Genomic DNA, 21,610 nt, shown 5'->3' with positions numbered 1-21,610 from the left:
TAAGCCCTCCCCCGAAAATAATGCAACATAGCAGCAGCCATGAGGTGACCATCCTCGCCCCCTCCTGCACCTCAAAAATAATAAGACCTCCCCGAAAATAAGGCCAAGTGCTTATTTCGGGGGTCAAAAGACAATAAGACCCTGTCTTATTTTCAGGGAAACATGGTATTATAGATGGCTTTCAGCTTAACAATCAAAATATGATTTCAGACTCACCAACTAGTTCTTGACAATCTTTGTGAATCAGTGATTGTTCTGGCAGATCTAAACAACCATCCCAAGATGCTAAACTGTCTCCTTTCCCTACAACATTTAATGCAATCTAAAATAAATATAGAAGAAAATAAGGAAGAAATATTACATATGCAATGAAGATATGATTCTTAAACCAACTTTTAAAATAAGTATTCAAACAGATATTGTTTCAAGTATAATGAAATCATTGACTACTAGCTCTTTATAATGAACAATGCAGCCTTCATCATTCTTGAACAATCTACATTTAATGATATATAAGAGTGGTTGATCAAACTGAATGTATGCATTCAAGTAATGTGTGACAAAAACTATGAACACTCTTTAACACACTCATTTCAAGTGTATTATATTTCCTATAGTGTTCTTTATTTATTATTGAAGTAAACTATTACCTGTTGAGTTTAAAGAGAAACTGCAGGTATAACTGAATAAATGAAACAGTATTTCAGCACTCATTTAAAAGAAAAGTCATTTCAGAAAGCATGTGCTAGGACTGGAAATATACTGTAATGGAAAAGACTGTCATTAAACCATTTCCCCAAAATTATTTTTGTATTTGAAATTAAATCCTCCCAACAATATTTTTCCCTGTGAATCAAGATCTTTTTACTGATGTTGCAAGAATAACTGACAAAGTTTGCTGTATGGATCAAGAAACATTCAATAAAGAAAGATAAAAGAAACAAAGATTTCTTTCCAAACCTCTTCTCTAAATCCAGTTACATTCTCAGAAATGGATATCCCTTTTTAAAATGACAGTTTAATTATGCAATGCATTATTTGACTCAAAAAAAGAAAGATGTTCTTGTTGAATCTGCATTTGAAATTATTTCCTTGAAACGTAGATGGTAATTGCAAAGTTAATTGAGTAGATATTTTTGATACAATAAGTATAGACAATTTATAGGTAAGTTGAATTATAGTCATTACAATTATTGTTAGATTTATATGTCCTATCCTTCCACAGCCTACATAGCATTCTCTTATCCAATGTTTTTCCATTTCAACAATCTTGTGAGGTAACTCAGCTGACTGTAGAGACTAGCCCAACTCAGCTGACAGCTGAGACTAGTTTCAGATTCCATGGCTATGGGTAGGTTTCAATCTTCATTTTTCTGCTCAAATACCCTAATTGCTATATCACCTATCACTGATATGCAAATATTTGTCACTTAAAAAAGAAATAAATTGACCCAACAGGTAGTTCCTATCTTTTCTGAACTACATAACTCAGAAAAAAAATATCATTTTCCCAATATGTAAGAAAGGTTTACCTTCCAAACTTTGGCTCTTAGGTGTTCAGGCAGAGGTCTTCCTTGGACTATGTTCCTAACTGTTTCAAGATCACAGCCTCCTTCTTCCAGAGCTTCTGCAAGGTCATTTTCCCTACAAAAGTTGAGTAAGATTGTATGGTGTTTTAAAGTAATGGTGGTTTCAACTTTTGAAATATGTCATCTCTTAGTACTAACCTTAATGCATATAATTTGAAGCATAAATGATTAAGATGAATCTCATTTTACACAAAAACATTTTTTTTGGTTTAAACGTATATCAATAAGTGATTTAACTTCAGTGGATATTACTTCTAAAGAAGCATGCAGGTTGTGTTGTCATTTTATATCTTAAAGTAATTCCATAAAGCTATTAACTTAGTTTTTTTTTTAAAAAGGAAATGAAGCTCTTAATAAAAGTTAAAAATATGGACTTTGCTAGAGAGAAGTTCCAGCATGACTCCAAAAGCTCGGAAGACTAGACCTCTGATCCTGGTAACTGACTCTGACTCAGATTGGATCCCGCAACATTATCCTGGGACACTATATTTGCCTTCATTTGTAAAAGTTAAAAAGATATGCCTTGAAAATGGTGTCACAAGACTGCTAGGTGCAATTAGAGAACTTTTTCTTCCCATTCAATAAGATCTGACAAGGCTGGCATTCTGAGTCCCATTTCTTAAATTATTGTCTCCAATGGGAGCTTGAATTTGTGCCATTTCTCTTCATACTGTCAGTCCTTTTAAGCAGACCAGATCAGGAAGCAGCACAAGGATTAAAGGATTATAGGAATGCAATTTGTTTTAGACACAGTAACATAATTTTAAAAGTCTACTCCTTCTTCCCCATCTTAAATCAAAGAAAATAAAGTTGGGCTATTTCAAGTTTCTTTTTGTCATCCTTCCCAGGATGGATGTAATGTTTTGTTTCTCTTTATTTTCCCTTACTTGTTCCTGCATACTTTCTTCAAGGTTCTCTATGCATTCCTTTATAGCCCAATGGAAGCAAATTTTCCCTGCCTCTTGGCTTGCATGGCCCCAACCTGCTAGCCTTCAAGAAGAAACTTAAGACCTGTCTATTAAACCTGTCTTCCAGTAGACTCCAAGCTAGTTTTATGTGTGGTCTCACTAAGCACCAGCAATGGTGTTAATGAATCTGATTAGTTTAACCTCCAAGCGTCTTAGTTTTTTTAATGTTTTTTTCTTTTTAAAAAAACATTTTTATTATAATTAATAATTATATAATTATAATTAATTTATGATTAAGAGAAAAACATGGGATAAATACATTCAGAGAAAACTAGTTTATCTGCCTTTTAAATCAAGCTGCACTGTATGTATTACTATTGATTGGGCCAAAATATATTACTTTTTCAACTGTTCTTCACTAAAATAACTACTTTGTTTAGGACAATTCACTATCAAACCTCAGCAGCACTAGAAATTAAATTAAAATCAACAGGTTATATAGTCAATAGTTGTGTCCTGCTTCTGGAATATACTCTTCTTCTATTCTACTCTGCTCCAACAAACAGCCACTCGTGATTCAAATCTGCTCAAAATTGCTGATGGACATTCTTGGATAGGGTTCAAAGTAGGGAACAACAAGAAGTTCAATGGCATAGCTGGAAACAAATGTAAGAATCTCAGAATTAAAATTATTGTAATGAAATTGACATGTACTGTTCTCTAATGCATATCTAAGAGAATGTAGTCCAGAGTTATAAAGTGATTCAGATTTAAAGGGGAAAAGGGGATTCAAAGCACAAATCTGTCAAGGTACATATTGTACATATTGATAACACCTTAAATCATATATATTATTTTCTAACTTTGTACAGCTGAGTTATGTGAGGCTGAATAGAGAAGCAGCTTCTTTATTTGAAGGAAAGTATCATACAGGTAGTTCTTAACTTATGGCCATGCATTTAACGAGCTTCAAAGTTATGATAATCCTGAAAAAAGTGACTCTACTGGTCATTGCACTTACAACCACTGCAACATTCCTGCACTCATATTATCAAAAAATTGATGTTGGCAATTGGCATATATTTTAAAAATTATTTGTCACTGGGCTTAATTTCTAATCAAATGATTATCTTTATTGTCCTTATGTCAACCTGCTTTCTCTAAATCCTAGTATAATGTGTGAACCTAGACATATATTGATATGAAAGTTTTATCCAACAATATATAAATATCTGAGTCATATGTAATGCTCATAAAAATGGGAAATGTCATTTAGTTATAGTTATTATTGTAAAATATTTATTTGGTTTTACCTCCCTGAAACAAATTAGATTTGATTCACAAATTGATAAAAAGCACTATGTAGAATGAAAATATGAACTTATAAGAGATTACTTGTATGAGTAATCAAAGAGAAATAATTCTTGAAAGGCTATTAAGACTGGAGTTTGATCTCCCCTGACTTTCCGTTTAGTACTTCCAACATCACAGTGCCCTTTGATACTGACTAGCAGCCTTTACTTATGTTCTAATAATTTCAAAAATGTCTACTCAGCATATTATACAGTACTTTGAGTTTCTTTGAGTTTTCACTCAATTACCTGATAAAAGCTGTGTTAACATGATCTAACCAATTCTGATTGTACTTAGCTTATTTTATTTCTTTATTTTTCTAATTTAGATACCACCCATCTCACTCACACTCGTACTTAGGATTGTTAAGGTAGACCATCAGATGAATTTACTATCAAGTACTTCTCTGGCCACAAGACATACAGGAAATTCTGGCTAAAAGGCAGGATTTAAAACTTCCTCCTGCCCTTTGGAGAATACTCCACCCTTTCAGTCACATGTACTGACTTCAGATGGGTGTGGTACAACACTTATTTTATTGTATATTCCACTGAAAGATCAAAAGGTTGCAAATTGTTATAGCATACAGGAACAGAAGAACGCTGTATAACAGCATAACACAAAATTTGCTTAAATTATACACTGTATGAGTCCAAGATACATACAATAACATAGAACAATGAGTGAACATTTAAGAGTGAAAGAGTGGGTCATTTCACTCAACATATGGGACATAAAATCCATGGAAAACCAGAAAGGGCAGTGAACAGCAAGAGAAACTCAAACAATACTGAATGAATAAAAATAAAGTTCAGATTGCTCCTATTGCTCATGTCCACCACAAGACTTGGAGGATCGGGCTTTCCTCTTTTCATACAATATACTTTAAATTGTTATTCTCTACTTGCTTAAACTGCTGGACATTTTTGGGGAAATGTTTACAAATTTAAATATGAGGTTTGATATAGCAAAGACATCAACAATCAATGGAAGCTAAAACTAAGAACCACTGTTATCTTCACTATCCAGCTTTCTGAGAATCAAAATAAAACACATTTAAGGATCCGATTATATATAGAAACTTTATATAAAAGTAGTAATAAAATTTACTTCAAGAAAATTCATTTTATCAAATAGAGAGGGGGCACTGGATAACCAGAAATGAAAATAATGCTTTGCTAAGTAAGATCTAAATTCAGAAAATCCAGTATGCTATTTCCTAGCCAAAATTATTTGAATTCACAAGCAAACTCTGGAAATGATGGCACTTTGAAGGATACCTACCCCTTGGTAATTAAAAGATCTAGCATGTATTCTGGACATAGCATCCCATTCAACAATCATTGACAGCTGAGTGGTTAAATACTGGGAAATAGAGGTAGCCCTCGAGTTACAATAGTTCATTTAATGACAGTTCAAAGCAACAACGGCACTTTAAAAAGTTACTTATGTCTGTTTTTCACAGTTACAAATGTTGCAGCATCCCAGCGGTCATATGATCAAAATGTGGACACTTGGCAACTGACTCATAGTTAGGACAGTTGCAGTATCCCAGGGTCAGGTGATCACTTGCAACCTTTCTGACAAGCAAAGTCAATGGGGAAGCCAGATTCACTTAACATCCATGTCATTAACTTAACAACTGCAGTGGTTCACTTAACAACTGTGGCAAGAAAGGTCATAAAATGGGGGGGGGATTCACTTTAAAAATTTCTCATCAACAGAAATGTTAGGCTCAATTGTAGTTGTAGTAGTAGAACTATCTGTACAGATTCAGCCATGGAGATCAATGGGTGGAATAAACCCAATATATGTTATATATGCTGATCTAAGGAAAACATGATTTTGAGAATCTTTTTATTGCTTCTATTGTTAGAAGTCAGAAATGTTGCTGCTCTATTCCAAATCATTAAACCATGCTATTTTACAAGCATATTGAAATAATCGATAGAGTTAGAAAATTCTCTCAATTATCTTTTACTTGGAAAAAAGTTTACATTTTATAAATACAGTAAATACTGCAATTCACTCAGTTTTCACCTGCCATATTCATCCATCAATTTTTGGTCCAGTTTTGGTGAGAAAGACAATACATTTGAAATATTTTGCAGTTCATCAAAGACCCCAGCCTTAATGAGTGAACTTTAAGCTATTCCCCTTGTCCTTATCTTCATTTAGAGACAAGAACAAATGAATACATCAAATGAATCGGTCGTTTTTGACATTCAATGAGGATTTGCCCAGGAATCATGCTTTGCAGAGATCCAGACACAGTAGAATCCATCAATACTACGTTTTCTAAGAGTAAGTTCAAGTGGCATCAATCACAGCCACTTGGTGCCGGGTTGACTTCAAACAGGCTAACGAAAAGCCCGTTTCTGTGAGGAGCTTTGGCAGCGGAGAAGCCGCCAGTTCGCCCCTCTCAAGCAGTCTATTCCCTAGCGCCAGTTCAACTCACCAGATACTCGGCGAAGACGCTGCCTCCCCTTCCGCCATAGCTGTTGACGTGCCCCTAGCCGTGCCGTAAAGCGCGCTCTAAATTTCCAAGATTCTGCGCCGTTCACACCCCAAACCCATGCATGGCCGTCGTAAAAGCTCAACAGCTGCGATGACGCCAAACATATAGAACTATAACCTAAGATTCGCCCGCCTCGTTTTGCTTCCTCGAAGCGGGTTCCTGCGGGCGAAAGAGCTATCCGTAACTTCAGCTTCAGTCAGGGGTCAGAAAACGAAGTTTTAAGAATATAAAGATGCCCTGAAGATTCTGGGGCTTATTTCTGAGTCCCTAGGCATACCGTTTCAACCTGAAAGCCGAATTCAGAGGACTTCAAACTTGGCAACTTTAAGACTTGTGGAAGCCCACAAGTCTTAAAGTTGTCAAGTTTGGGGACCCCTGAGTCTCTAACCGATTATATTAGAATATTTTTTTTAATGGAGACTGCATAATATTTTGTTATACACATCTCAGATAAACATTTTTGGAAGCTAGAAGCTTTTTGAGGGCTTTTACAGTTAGAACTCAAAAACCTTTGCTGGTCTTCTTCACACCACGAAGAGATAAATCGACAGACCCTCATCTGCTTCTGATAGATTAACAGATGAAGAGTTGGAAGGGGTCCCACAGGTCATCTAAGCCAACCCCCACCCCCACCCCAAGATGGCAGAGATGCTTGCCTGAAGAAGTGATCAGTGGCCTGGCTTGCCGCCCTTAATGGAGGTACATTTACAGGCGTAATTCCCGACCGCCTGAAAATTAGACTGAACTGATATAGATCTCTCCGAAACTTACCACGCCTTTACGCTAACAATCGCATCATGCTCCAGCGGCATTGGTTTTAAAGTGTCATCCGATTCGTGTCATCTATTCCAGCACACAGCACAACTTGGCTCGAAATGTAAACACAAAGAGATCTTGACATTTCGCTGCAAGCAGTATGCTAAATCACGAACCCGGCGGCTAACTCTGAGCAAAATAATATAGCTAAGGTTCAGAACGGTAAACAAAATTACGACATTTAAGTAAGCAATCTATTTTGCTTGAAACCACTGAATACCAAACCAAGCCACCCCCCCGGCCACCTGTTAAGGGGTAATTTAGTTACGGATGAGCCTACACTGCAACCCTGGTTAAAATATAGTTTGGTTTACCGCTCCCCAAACTTGGCAACTTTAAGACTTGTGGACTTCAACTCCCAGAATTCTCCAGCCAGCTACGCTTACAGTCTTAAATTTGCCAAGTTTGAAGATCTTTGGCTTAGGGTTTTGCGAGCAGAAACATCGGGCCGTCAACCGTAGTTGATGCTTTATCTCCTTTTGCAAAGGCTGCATCAGCGCAGCTGGGAGTCCCGCAACCCGAGAGCAAATGTCCTCCACGTGTTTCCTCAGAAGCAAGTGCGATTACATGGAATAGTAATGGAAATGTCTTATTCTAGTCGTAGAGCAGTGAACTGTTTGCAACTCTGTGGATTTGCGATGCCTTTCTCCTCCCCTTCCTGCTTCCATCCCAGGTCACTGCCTGCTGCGAGCCAAACGAAAGTAAACCTCCACTTTGAAAGTCCTCCCTGCCCGACCCACTGGGCGGGATTCAGGCGTTCAAAGCGGTAGCCGGCAGTGGGCAGAGGCGACGTGGGTTACACAGCATGGCAGACACGTTGGATGAGCCTTGGTGGGAGACACCTGAAGGAACTAAGGAACCAGGTACTTGGCTTTGGGAAAAGCGTGGAAGTTTTGGGATGCTGCCTGGGTGATTTTATATAGACGGCTTCATCGGCTCAATATGTTCCCTAATATTATTTGATTGCTTATTTGTACCCTATGACTATCATTAAGTGTTGTACTTTATAATTCTTGACGAATGTATCTTGTCTTTTTATATACACTGAGAGCATATGGACCAAAGACAAATTCCTTGTGTGTCCTACCACACTTGGCCAATAAAGAATTCTATTCTTTTCTTCTATTCTTCTCATATTTAACTGCAGTCTTTTCACATTGCTCTGGGTATTTAGAAAGGTCTCAGAAAGGAAGAGTCTGCAATCTGACTGATTACATATACCTATGTAATGGATATAAAATGTAATTATTGTAAGATCTAATCAGTATGTGGAAATGTTTATGCCAGAAATGTCACACTAAGTCCAATGTTTTTAATGTTTATCTAATAAAAAACGTTTTAAAATAATAATAACAATAGTTTCTCTCCCTTGCAAAATAGGCCCACAATTATAAACTACACATCTCTTTGCAACTACTTCACTTGCCATCTATCTGCTGAATATAAAAAATGTAGTTGAGAGGCAATCCAATAATAAAGTTAAATTGCAAAACTTCAAAAAAAAAAGTGAAGAGTTGTCAGGCTCTTGCATGAAAACCAGCTTTCTTTTGTTCAGTCAAAGACACCGAATTATCTTCTATATATCAGAGAAGTACATAAGAAGTATTGAATGTACCGCTTTTGAGTTTGGTTCTTTAAATAGATTATAAAACTGATATGCCAATGAACAGATGCTATTTCTGTGATTCCACTGGAACAGGTACAAGGGAACTCTCAAACCGCAGGCAGAGACATTGGGCAAAGGATGCAGAATAACAATTATTGGAAGTAAATGAAGAGGCAGAGAGAGTAGTGAGTCTTGGGAGGGGGGTCTGCTGTACTGGTTCATGGAGAAATGTTGGTACACTTCCTACAGACTGATTGGCTGCAGTTGTATGCATTGAAATATCTGATTAACAGAATATGGTTTCTATTTAGATATATATTATTAGTTACATTTTATTACAGCTTTCCTCAAGTTCAGTGTGCTGTGTCTTAGTTAATGCACACTGTTTTAATCTTACAAAATTATCCGGTCAGTTACCATAGATGACACCAAGCTGTGGATTTTAGTTATTGATTCTTGCTGTATGCTTTTGGGATATATATGTATGCATATGTGTATGCCTTATCTAAAGGGACACAGTAGCTCAGTGGCTAAGATGTTGAGCTTGTCGATCAGAATGGTCGGCAGTTCTGCGGTTGAGTGAGCTCCCGTTACTTGTCCCAGCTTCTGCCAACCTAGCGATTTGAAAGCATGTAAAAATGCAAGTAGAAAAATAGGAACCACCTTTGGTGGGAAGGTAACAGTGTTCTGTGCACCTTCAGCGTTTAGTCATGCCAGCCACATGACCATGGAGACGTCTTCAGATAGCACTGGCTCTTTGGCCTTGAAACGGAGATGAGCACTGCCCCTAGAGTCAGGAATGACTAGCACATATGTGGGAGGGGAACCTTTACCTTTACCTTTATGCCTTATCCGTGTATATTATAAACATTAATTGTGGCTTTACAGTATATCATGGTATATAACTTCTGCTCTCCATCTCTCATCCACCTCAGCTCCAGAAAACTATAATTAATATGGTCATGTTGCTTTCTTGGAAATGTTTTCAAAGTCACAGTCATATGAGTTCCTGATGGTCTCCTATCCAAGGATTAACTAGGTCTTGCCTGTTTGGCTTTTAAAGAGCAACTACTTTGGGTGTTTAAAAGTTTATGATCCCTTTTGAATTTTCAGTATTTCTGCATAAATATGACCTGGACTGTGATATGATCTCCATAAAAGTCTGGAAGCTCGATAAAGAGAACCTAATTAAACAAATGAGTTATTTCTTTCCACTGATGTATAATGAGGGATGGTTCCTATCTCATGAGAAATAAAACTTTCTTGAAAAATACAATGTAATTTCTGTGTGCTGTGTATTGAATGATTGGTTAATCAACTTTTATGTTGAGATGCGGATATGGTTCTGTTTTAATGAGAGATTTATCATGCATAATTGTGGCTTTATAAGGTTTGTTGTATGAGCAACAGTTGAGAGAAAAAAATTAATTTTTTGAAAGCAGTGAATTAATTCTATAGCAAATGATCCATGGCTTGCTATCATTTTATACAAGCAAGCCATCAGTTTGTATTGTATGCTTTGTTAGTCAGCCTTAATTCATATAACAGCATCTACAAAAAGGTCAGCTTCAATTTCCTTTAAAAGTAGCTTTTGTCTCCTCCAGAGACATTCGTTTGTAAAAAGTCATTTTTATTTAGTCATTAATTGAGGCTCTAAATAATTGACTTAGAGAATTTCATTTTGTACAATCCCAAATGATTTAGGAGTATCCTTCAGTTATCCTTTATATTTTATCACCTATGCTTTTCTATTAATTGAAAAATATTTTCTGTGAATAATAAATCAATCAATCAGAATAGAATACCAGAATGGAAGGTACCTTGGAGGTCTTCTAGTCCAACCCCTTGTGCAAGAGGAGATCCTACATCATTTCAGATAAGTGACTGCCCAGTCTCTTCTTAAAAACTCCAGTGATGAAGTACCCACAAGTAGTTTAGGAATGTAATTTAATGAAAATGTTAATCCCTATATTGCAGTTTAAATACTAAAATAATTTATTTTATAATAAGATACCATGAAAACATTTCTTGCCTATTCTACATTCCATACAGGTCTAATAATTTTAAAAGAATCCAATTTAAAAAAATAGTTTTTCATTTACCATATGTTAGAAACATTGATGTAAAAATGCATGGTAGTAAGCAAAATTCACAACATCTCAACTTTGAAAAACACGTCAAATGCACAGTTGATGGCAGTAATTCATTTCTTTCATATACTTATGCAATATGTAGGATTTTTTTCTCTTGTTTTGGTTTGGGGCTGAAGTGGTACTGGTAACACTTTATCATCCTATGTAATTTTACAGTGTCATGATATCACTGCTTTTTTTTTTCCTGCTGAGGATAAAAATGCACTTGTCCTTCTAGGGTTTGCATACTTTGTTTTCTCCCTGATTCCTTGTCCTTGGTCCTTAAAGAACTCTATCTCTTTAAGGTTAGTTGAGTTGCGAATCAATAATACAATTGTCCTTAATACTGCACTGGGGAAGTTGGGAGAAAATAATAGCAGAATACTATGGTGGTTGCATCTTTAAAGTCTCTTCATCCTGCTCTGTCCAGTGTTGCTGTTGTTTTGACATTGCCTAGAATATAAAGGTAGAACTATGTAGGGAATTCACAATAGCTTCATTTGAATTAAGTGGAAACTTCATCCAGTACATAGTATAGGACAAACTGTGGAATTTGGTTCCTATTAGAAAAATGGGGCAAGATTATACTGAATAGTAGATTTCTGGTTATGAGAAAGTCCCAATGCTTTTTAATTCCAGTGTCAACGTCAATCTTTTTTGCTGTATTGGTGTGCAAAAAAATCATTTCTTCTTATGAGTTAGATAGCGATTATCTCACACACCAGCAATCTTGTGTCTTCCTGACATTTTGAGTACCAGCATTGGGAATATATTTGGTGATGTCTGATGTCCCATCTTTAGTATATTAAGTGGGTTTCTTCTATTGTCCAGAGGGTGTCCTCACTGGTAGCACTGTTGTATTGATGGTTTTTGATTTAGGATTTCTAATAGGAATTGCTTGACGAAAAACATCAGCAATCTATAATTTAAAAAAAAAAAGGAAAATATTTTCAGTTATCAATTTTAATGTATAAATTGTATGAAAAAGTGTATTCAAAACATGCCAATATTTTTTACTTTTTTAAAAAAAGATGTAGATACTAGATTATGTAGTCTGCATTCACACGTCATGCTAAACGGTAAAACCTTGTGTACATAAATTGTCAGATATGTACAACATACTAAGCAAAATACAAGCAAACGGCAATTCATCTTAATGTGAACCCAGTTATGGGCTTCACTTGCATGATAGAGCTATGGTTATTTATTTTATTCTAATTAACCCAATTTCTTGGGCTGGTACAATGCATCATATTATGTGACAAACATATGGGCTAGTAATCACAATATCTAGTATTGGGTAGTTTGCTGATAGATTTATTATAAGAGCCAACTATAGTGTTATCCTGATTCAGAAAAGAACTAGATTCCTAATGCCAAGAGAGAAATTGAGATTATAGTGATCTTTTCATTGTTGTGAGATATGAAGTAGTGTTTTTTCTTTGCCAACTGCTGTGTACTGAGTTGCTGAATATTCAAGTCTTTTAAAGGATTTATTTTACTTCTTATCTCTAGAGGGCAGCAAAGCTCAATAGTTCCTAGTATTTGAATTTTTGTAGATTCTGGGGCAGAGACATATAAGATATTCCTAACTGTAAGAAAATATCGAGAACACCAGTTGTAAAGCAACAGTAAAATATGGCATTATTGCTAATAAAGTTCATATGGGAAACTTGAACTAACAAAATGTTCTGTGCAACACTATATGGGTCACAATTATTTTTTTGCAAGAAAGGGGCTACTTGGTGACATTTGAAGTTCATAATAATCATGCAGAAAATAACAAGAATAAAATACTCAATATGTTAATTCAGCTCTCACCAATCTCTAAATGTGATATGATTGCAACTTTTGGAATTTTTACTTGTTTGGCTAATACAGGTAGTCCTTGATTTAGATCAGTTCATTTAGTGACTGTTTCAAGTTACAACATCATTGAAAAAAGTGATTTATGACTGTTTTTCACACAAGCATTGCAGCATCCCCATGGTCATGTGATCAAAATCAGACGCTGGGCAACTGGCATGTATTTATGACGATTACAGTATTGTGGGGTCATGAATCTTTTGTGACCTTCTGACAAGCAAAGTCAACGGGGAAGATTCACTTAACAGTCATGTTACTAACTTATTAATTTCAGCAATGCACTTAACAGCTGTGTCAAGAAAGCTCATAAAATGGGATAAAATTAACACTGTCTCACTTAGCACAGATATTTTGGGCTCAATTGTAGTTCTAAGTCAAGGACTATCTGTACTGGCTTGGAGTTCTGTTAGTTTATTATAAACTGCTTGGTTTCCCAGATCATCTTCAAACCAAACTCTGGTCAGTTGACATCCAACATTTTAAACCCCCTTTCAATGTCTCCTTTAATATTAGTGATATTATTAATCTCTAGATTTCAGGAAGCAGAAGAATCCAGAACTCAGGGCTTGCTTGTGAGAAAGCATGTAGCAAACAAAGGAAATTATACATCTGGAAATGGTTGGACTGGAGAGGACTGCATTAAACTCCAATTACATCTAACTATTCCTACTAAATTAAGGCTATAAAATGTAAACTATATATGCAGGAAAACTGAATCTACAGGCAAGGCTTAAGCTTGATGACTTAAGTTTGATGATCAGCTGGCGGGGCAGCATTGTCAGTGTGAAAATTGACCTTGAGTATTTTTCTTATCATCTGATATGGTATCCTTGTAATAGTTTGCTTGATTACACAATATTAACTTATTTTAATTTATTTTTAATTTAATAAAATATGTAATTTATTATAATGAAGCAGCTTTGCATGCCTATATTTGATAAATATTTTAACATATATATGTCTTCATTAAATGTATGTAATAATTAAAATTAAATATCCTTCAGAGGTTTTTATTATAATGTTCTATGTGGCTAGCATGGGGTACAGTTGATGGATTTCTATTCCAGAAAGTCAAATTATTGTATTAATAATTAGTTATCTACTTAGCAATTAGTAGAAAGAGCACAGGATTATTAGCAGGATAACGTAATCGGGATTATTATGCTAAGGTAGCAAAGATTTTGCTATAAATTATAAACCTAGGAGAGAAAGGGAATTAACCTAAAGAACTGAGTTGTTTGAACAGGTAATATGTTGTTTTACAATAAAGAGAAAATTTGGCTATAGTTTTCTCCATGAAGCTGCAGTTTGGGTGGCCTAGCCCAACCCAACCTAGGAGAAGAAACAGTGCGGTATCCTAGCTTTTGGATTTTGGTAAAGAGTAAAACCTCCCAACCTACCGTATATACTCAAGTATAAGCCGAGTTTTTCAGCCCACTTTTTGGGCTGAAAAAAGCCGCCTCGGCTTATACTCGAGTCAGTGAAAATTTGCCCGAAATGGAGGAGAAAAAGGGGTGGGGCCATGCCGCTGGGTGACGCTCGTGAATGGCCCAGCGCCCCTGTGAGTTTCTCCTCCCTCTGTGTCAGCGCCGCCGCCCACCCGAAGCCTCCTGATTCCCACCGCCGGAGTTACTCACTCATGTGAAGCTGCCCGCCCTTCCCTTTTTCTTTAAACGAGCTTCAGTTTCTGAGGGGGGAAAAAAGCTTTATGTGCCAGGATTATTGAGTTCCTCGTCAATTGAGATCCGCCCACGATCAAGGGCAACTGAGGCACCTGCAAAGGCGTCACATCACCACCACCCATGTTCACGAGGCGCCAGGCATCGCAGGGCACAGAGGAACCCAGCAGACAGATGGGAGACCGGGGGGGGGGGGAGGAAGAGATCCCGTCTAGGGTAAAAAGAGGGAAAAGTGGAGAGCCTACCCTGGACGGGATCTCTTCTTTCCCAGTGCTTTCCCCGGGCTCGGCCATCTCTGTTTCCTCCCCGCCAAGCCTACCTGCCGGCGGACCCTTGCTACGAACCTCCCTTATCTACCGCAAGGAGAACCGATACACGTGGCTGCCTCTTTTCCCTTCCGCAGCCACTTCCAGCCTGCCTTCTCACATACTGGCCAAGCGCTTCCCGCCCGTCCTTCGCTTTGGGGATGCTTCGCTTGCTCTCTTCGGCGCGCTTTGCATTTAGCCCTCACTTCTCATCTCTGCCTCCCCGGCTCAGCTGCGCCCTCGCTTCCCCCACCCGCCAACGATCATCCCAGAGGCTCCAAGCAGAGACTGAAGGAAGACCGCATTTCAGTTAGCGCACCTCGGAGTCACCGAAAACTCGATGCCGGCTTCCCCGTATTTTGTTTGTAGTGAAGAATAAACTGACAGTTGGTCAGAGGGAAGGTGGTGGTGGGGGTGGAGGCTGCGTGTCCAAGGAAGCCAACCCAGATGGGCATCGCAGGGCGCAGAGGAACCCAGCAGACAGACGGGAGACCGGGGGGTGGGGGAGGAAGAGATCCCGTCCAAGGTAGGCTCTCCGCTTTTCCCTCTTTTTACCCTGGATGGGATCTCTTCCTTCCCCCCTCCCCCGGTCTTCCGTCTGTCTGCTGGGTTCCTCTGCGCCCCCCAACTGGCAACGGTCAATTTCAGACCCTCTAACTGGTAAATAGACCTGAGGCCATAAGTGGAATTCCTCCAGCAGGGAGGATTTGAACTTTGGGGTCCAGCGGAGGAGAAAGTAGGCAGAAAGTGAGCAGAATTCCAGAGGGCTGATCCAGACACGGCTGCGGCGCGGAGGGTGGTTCTTGCGCTCCGAGCTAGCCTGCCCGCTTCCTCTTGCCCATCCGCCGCCGAGAACTCAGAGGCGGGCAGCTGCTGAGAAGTCTTGGGCTTGGAGGCGGAGCGCGCTTCCCTCCGGTCTTTTCTTTCTTGGCTCTCGGGCTTCGGCAGTCTCCGGCGCTAGAAGCTGGGTGGAGCCCTAGCGTGCAGAACTTCAGGGGGAAATGCGCGGTGGCGGCCAGCTGAAGAGCGAGGCGCGCTTCAGGGCGCTGCAGGCCTGGGGAGCGGGAGGAGCACTGGTGGTTTGTTTTTGGGGTGGGGGGTGCGACGGGGAAGGGGGTGACTGTGCGGAGAGGCTCAGAGGCGGATACGCCTGGCAGTCGGTGGGGACGTTGCCGAGAGGGGTTGCGCTGGGAAAGGGTGGCGTGCGGCAGACCGTGCAAGCTCTCTCCCTCCGTTTTGGTGGAAGGACAGCGGTGGCGGGGAGGCGTTTTGTTCCGAGAACAGGCTGCTCGGCGAGAGGAAAGGGGGCTCCCTGAGAAGCGAGAGCAGCGAAGAGGTGGTGCAGTCACAGAATTCCCCGACACTCGCTTTTTTTTAACCCAGCCTACCTCGTAGGGTTGTTGTTACGGGGCTAGACTAGGAAAGGCAGCCTTTCTCCCATTTTCGAGAAAAAGTAAGGATGTCCATCTGGTAGAACAACCACCTGTGCAATTTGGTGGCGATCCGCGAACGTTCAAGCCATGTAATGCGTGGGAAGGCATAGAATAAAGTTAGCATACTTGAAGTGAAATAGGCTTTGGTTATGTTTAGGTTGCATTAGCTAAAATGTGCCAATACCATCCTTGTTGGTAAGAATTGTTGTCATGTTAGAAGAATGACTAAGCCTGACAGCCTAATCTACTCTGTATTAAATAAATAAAATGGGTTCGTGATGCATGGGAAGAGATTCTGGAGGACATGGTGCAACGCGCCTTCAAGAAATGTGGCATTAGTAATGCTATGGATGGCAGTGAAGACAGCGCTTTGTATGAGTTTTGAAGGATTTTAACTCTTGTGTTTTAGCTTGGTTGCTGAATGAGCTAAGGTTTTTGTACTTTTAAAGTTATTGTTGATACCATATTGTTTTTATTGACCCTCTTTTCCACTTACAGAGCTAGTTTACTGTTTTTCTTTGAAATAAATATTCAAAAACATTATTGGTATCTATTTTTATTTTTGAAATTTACCGGTAGCTGCTGCATTTCCCACCCTAGGCTTATACTCGAGTCAATAACTTTTCCAGTTTTTTGTGGTAAAATTAGGTGCCTCGGCTTATATTCGGATCGACCTATACTCGAGTATATACGGTATGTTGTTTTTTCTTCTTAACAGAACCTTTCAATAAAATTTATTATGATTTGGAGTTTTACTATACTAGTGTTATGTGATGTGGTGGTGGAGAGGAAATATGTAAACAGGAAGCATGAACTGCTGCTTCTAGTCTTTATGCTTCTTATCATTGGACAGGTGTTAGTTTGCCTTCAAAATAATTTTCATTGGAAAAAGAAACAAAGGTTAAGTTGAGACAAAGCTTAATTTGTTTGGAAAAATACAACAATCAAGACAACTACATTTTTAAAATACCAAATCTAATTTTACCTAGGAAATAACTGGGAATAATTTTTAATATTTATCATTTCTAATCTCCTTTGACATATAGCCAATTGAGCATCCGTACAAAATTCAAATTGGCTATAAACTTCATTAAGAAATGTTTTTGTCAGTATGAATTGTATATGTAGAAACCACTGACTTTTAATCCTGCTGATTATCAAAATAAGGTTTGCAACAATTTGTGTATTAAAAGTTGAATTTTGTTTCAAACGAGAAATTGTAGCTCTAGAGAAAAAGGATTTTGCATCAAAAAATTCAGTCTCTGACTTTCCCACTTAAAAAAATGTGCAGGGATGTGAAATCATATATTAAAGCTATAATTTTGAGAGCTACTGTTGGAAGAAATGTCCATCTGGGTTCAGTTCCAAGTGGCAAGAAAGGCGCTTTCTCGCCATGGAGACTGCTTGGAAGAATGGTTTTAATGGTGAACAGGACCATATGGTTTTAGGTCTTGGGCAGTTGAGCACATGGATGAGAAAGAGAGATAGATAGATTTATACCCTCTTTTGGGTCCCGCCTTGGAGCTTCCTGTTCCTGTGTAAGAAATGTATTTTGATTGGTTGTCAACTCCCATGGGGCCATGCAGGGATAACGTTGTAGGTTGTCTTGAGTCCTAGGCTTGGTTGAATCTTGCTGGATGATGTAATAGAGGAGCTTTGGGCAATTCCGATTATGGCTTAATGGCTTTATCCTGGTTTGGATCTTGAGTGAATGGCTACTCCTATCACCCTGGAGCCGAAGGTCTTTTGTAGATAAGATGACCCAGTCTTTTGTCTTGTAGATAGGTTGGCACCAGTCTTTCTGGGCTTATTAACAAAATTGGGAGCTGCTTTCCAAGAGCATGTTTCTCCTTTTCTCATCCAGGGAGGTATAATATGCTGCCTTTTTAATATGTCCTATAATATTTCATTCTTCTAGGAGAGGGCTGGGTACTAACTTCCTACACTACTGTGGATCAGAGTAGGTAATGAATTAGATTTATTTATTACACAAAGCCACTGTGTAGTTTTAAACAAAACATGGTTTAGCATGCTATGTGAACTTCATACAATTCTATATAGAGGAAGAAATAAATCTGACCAGGTTAAAAAACAGCTTTCTTTATTTGCTGTGTGATATATTGGCTGTTGCAAAAAAATGAGTTTTTCTATGAAAGTAAGTTCTAGAGCAACTGCAATTGAACACTAAATAGAGTTCAGTCAGCCATTTATTTGCTTCCTTAACTTGTGACTTGGACTTTTAATATCTTTTAAACATCAGGTAGCATAGATAGATGAGTTACAAGCCATCTGTAGATGCTTCTTCAGTTCTGGACGTACAGGAGAGAGCTCCATTGTATATAGGAGATTTCTGAGTGAGCCTACATGCCATTCTATCACATACTGTATCCTCAACCACTGCAATTGGCTATATTGTATGCTATGCAGTCCGGTTCATACCTGCTGAAAAGCAACTTTCATTAGCTTATTTTTAAGTGATTATAGATTTGCCTTTTATTTTGTCCTTTTTTGTTGTTTTTATATTGTCTGTAAAGCCGCAGGGTTATAGTGGTGACATTTGTTAATTGCTGGGAATCTATTTGGGATAGTGATGGCTTTAGGCAAAATCATCCTGTTAAGCTAGAAGACCTAGCTTGCCTATTATTTCATTGCGCTGAAGTTTACCACAGAAAATTGTAATTATACTTCTTAATATTAGAGGCACAATTGTAAAGAATGTCAGGAGCTATAAAAGTGATCAGTAGATGTCCTAGAGTTGCCCACTGTTGTCTTAAAGAATAGTGCAACATTTTGAAATTGCAAATTGATAGTTCCTGTCTGCCTTTAGGGGGAGACCCGATCAGGAAATTGGTTCCACAGGAAGATTAAACTTCTTAGAAATAGGTTATAATAATAGAATAATGTAAGCCTGTGCATTACCACTCCTCCTTACTTCCCATTGAACCAGGAAGGATCCTGCCTGAGTCTCTTCCAAATACTTCCTTGTTTGCCAGGCCTTAAGGAATGTTTTAGCCCACTCTGCTGACATAATTGGTTCTTGCCTACATAATTTCTTTCAAGCTCATCTTCCTGATTCTCTACTGTTCCAGTGATTACAAAGCCCTCTTGATGGATCTTCCTTTCACGCATCAAAATCTCATATTCTGGGTTTGTAATATTTGTTATAATTGTTCACTGTTGGGAACTATTTTATGTCAGTGGAGTATTACAGTGGTCCCCAACCCCCGGTCCGCGGACCAGTGCCGGGCCGTGGAGTACCTGGCACCGGGCCGCGCAGCGGCCGGGGACCATGATCGCTGCAGCGGCCGGGGGCCATGATCGCTGCAGCGGCCGGGGGACATGATCACTGCAGCGGCCGGGGGACATGATCACTGCAGCGCAAAGGCTCCTGGGCCGTGCGCAAAAGCTCCTGGGCCGTGCGCAAAGGCTCCAGGGAAGAGAGCCCCGCGCAGGTACGCAATCAATGTGTCGTTGCGAACAACGCCCCCCCACCCCTGCGCGCGCTCAGCGGGCCACGGTAAAATTATCAAAGGCTGACTGGTCCGTGGCGATAAAAAGGTTGGGGACCACTGGAGTATTATACATAAAGAGGGCCAAACACAAACTTACATTAATACATTATGATTGGTCCTCTAATGAGAAATACTAAACAATGTTAAAAGGAAATAGAAATATATTTAAAAGTAAAATGTAAAGGTGGTAGAGTCATATCAATTATATATAATATAAGGGAGACAAACTTACTGTGTATGATAAAAGTATCCCTTAATAATATTTCAGCTGGAAGATCACATATGATGCATTCTCTAAATAAATAATTCTCTTATTATTGGAGAAGGGCTTATCTCAAGATGCTGATCCACAAGAAAAACTTAGAAAATAAATGTTAAATTTCATAGTTATAAAATATGTTGATTATTTATATACAGTACAGGTTGTCCTCAACTTGCAACCATTAGAAAGCATTTTAAGTTGCAGTGGCAATGAAAATAGTGACTTAAAACCAGTACTTGCTCTTACAACTCTTGCAACATCCTCATGGTCATGTGATCAAAATTCAGGCGCCTGGCTACTGGCATGCATTTAGGACAGTTGGAACATCTCAGGGTCAAGTGATCACTATTTGTGACCTTTTCAGTGGCTTCTGACAAGCAAAGTCAATAATTTGATTTGATTTGATTGCACTTATATGCCGCCCTATTCCCAGAGGGACTCAGGGCTGCTAACAAATCAAAGGGAGGGAATACAAACAAGGGGGAAAATGACAACAAACAACTACAAAAGAATTTAAAAAACAATCAACAGCCACATAGTTCGAACGGGGATGGGAACTCGTCAGCCCCAGGCCTGTCGGAATAGCCAGGTTTTAAGGGCTTTGCGGAAGGCCTGAAGGGTGGTGGAGGAAGTTGGATTCTCTTTAACAACTGCATTATTCATTTAGCTGCAGTGATTTGCTTAACAAGAGCAAAATGGTTGTAAAATCGGACTTGACTCACTTTATAAATATCTTACTTAGCAACAAAAATTCTGGTCCCCCTGTAGTAAGTCGAAAATTACTGTTAACTGTTAAAGTTACTGTTAAAGTATTACCCGCTTGTACAGCATAGAAATGTTAAATACCAATTCAGTTACTTATTTCTGTTTAAAAGCTTTTAAACATAATTGATGTTTTTGTGCTCTGGAGGGATTATCTTAAATGGAAAAAAATAATGAAGCTAATTCATTCTCTTCCTTACTCCTTCAGGCTACAATAAGCATGGCAACTAGAAATACATGCTGATTATGTAAACGGACCTTTAAACCCCTTCGACTCATTGAGCCCAGCTTGGCAGAACAGATAATTTGTAGCCTGGGAAGTGGTATGCCAGAGGAAGGAAGTTTAGAAAGCTACTGCTGCGTGCTCTTACATGTTCCTTGCCACTTCTAAAACCACTTTTGCCCAAATACTGTAGCTATGGATTGTCAAATGTGGGGAATAGTTGCAGACAATTTCTTTCCTTTTACCTAATTGTGTATGTCAATGAGATCTGGCTGGCCTCTGTTGGGAAAAAAACCCTAATTTCAACTCATCCAGAGAAATAGTACTTGTATGGATGACTTATAGTATGACTCAAATTTTCTTTAATTTTGCTCTTTTCAGTTACACACACATACACACATACACACATATTTTAAATGAATCTTTAAAGAATGGGTAAATGTTTAGGTTTTTTTTTTAATACCTCGCCCCCGCCCTTTATGATGCAATTGATGATTCAAGGATTTGTAAATCTCATATTATAGGATGTTTAATTTACTGTGGGTTCAGGATAGAATTGCTTAATTTCATAGGATGTGGTTACCATTTGAAGCATTTAGAGAGAAACACTGTATTTAAGTTAAAAGTAGAAGAATGTTAGAGGCAA

At 38.6% G+C, this 21,610-nt stretch overlaps 3 protein-coding genes across 4 annotated transcripts in view; 1 reads left to right on the top strand and 2 right to left on the bottom strand.

Annotated features, from left to right (window-relative positions):
* TBC1D23 (TBC1 domain family member 23) overlaps positions 1-7,519 on the bottom strand; it is a 29,102-nt gene extending 21,583 nt beyond the window's left edge. The window contains exons 1-4 of one of the 2 annotated variants that reach the window (XM_032219333.1): positions 7,140-7,221; positions 6,309-6,527; positions 1,533-1,644; positions 217-322 (exon numbers count right to left, since the gene is read on the bottom strand). In XM_032219333.1, the coding sequence (XP_032075224.1) occupies positions 217-322; positions 1,533-1,644; positions 6,309-6,346 (256 nt within the window). In that variant the 5' untranslated portion in view covers positions 6,347-6,527; positions 7,140-7,221. Of the gene's footprint in view, positions 1-216; positions 323-1,532; positions 1,645-6,308; positions 6,528-7,139 lie in introns of both variants that reach the window. The other variant, XM_032219332.1, reaches the window with a different exon arrangement.
* A 363-nt stretch (positions 7,520-7,882) lies between these two features.
* CMSS1 (cms1 ribosomal small subunit homolog) overlaps positions 7,883-21,610 on the top strand; it is a 150,948-nt gene continuing 137,220 nt past the window's right edge. Inside the window, exon 1 of the mRNA XM_032219334.1 lies at positions 7,883-8,047. Coding sequence (XP_032075225.1) covers positions 7,990-8,047 — 58 coding nt within the window. The 5' untranslated portion in view covers positions 7,883-7,989. The remainder of the gene's footprint in view (positions 8,048-21,610) is intronic.
* Positions 10,773-21,610, bottom strand: part of FILIP1L (filamin A interacting protein 1 like) — a 30,630-nt gene continuing 19,792 nt past the window's right edge. The window contains exon 3 of the mRNA XM_032219330.1: positions 10,773-11,841. Coding sequence (XP_032075221.1) covers positions 11,743-11,841 — 99 coding nt within the window. The 3' untranslated portion in view covers positions 10,773-11,742. The remainder of the gene's footprint in view (positions 11,842-21,610) is intronic.

The sequence above is a fragment of the Thamnophis elegans genome, chromosome 6, assembly GCF_009769535.1.
Source record: "Thamnophis elegans isolate rThaEle1 chromosome 6, rThaEle1.pri, whole genome shotgun sequence".
NCBI lineage: Eukaryota > Metazoa > Chordata > Lepidosauria > Squamata > Colubridae > Thamnophis > Thamnophis elegans.
This window is presented reverse-complemented; position numbering and strand designations above follow the sequence as displayed.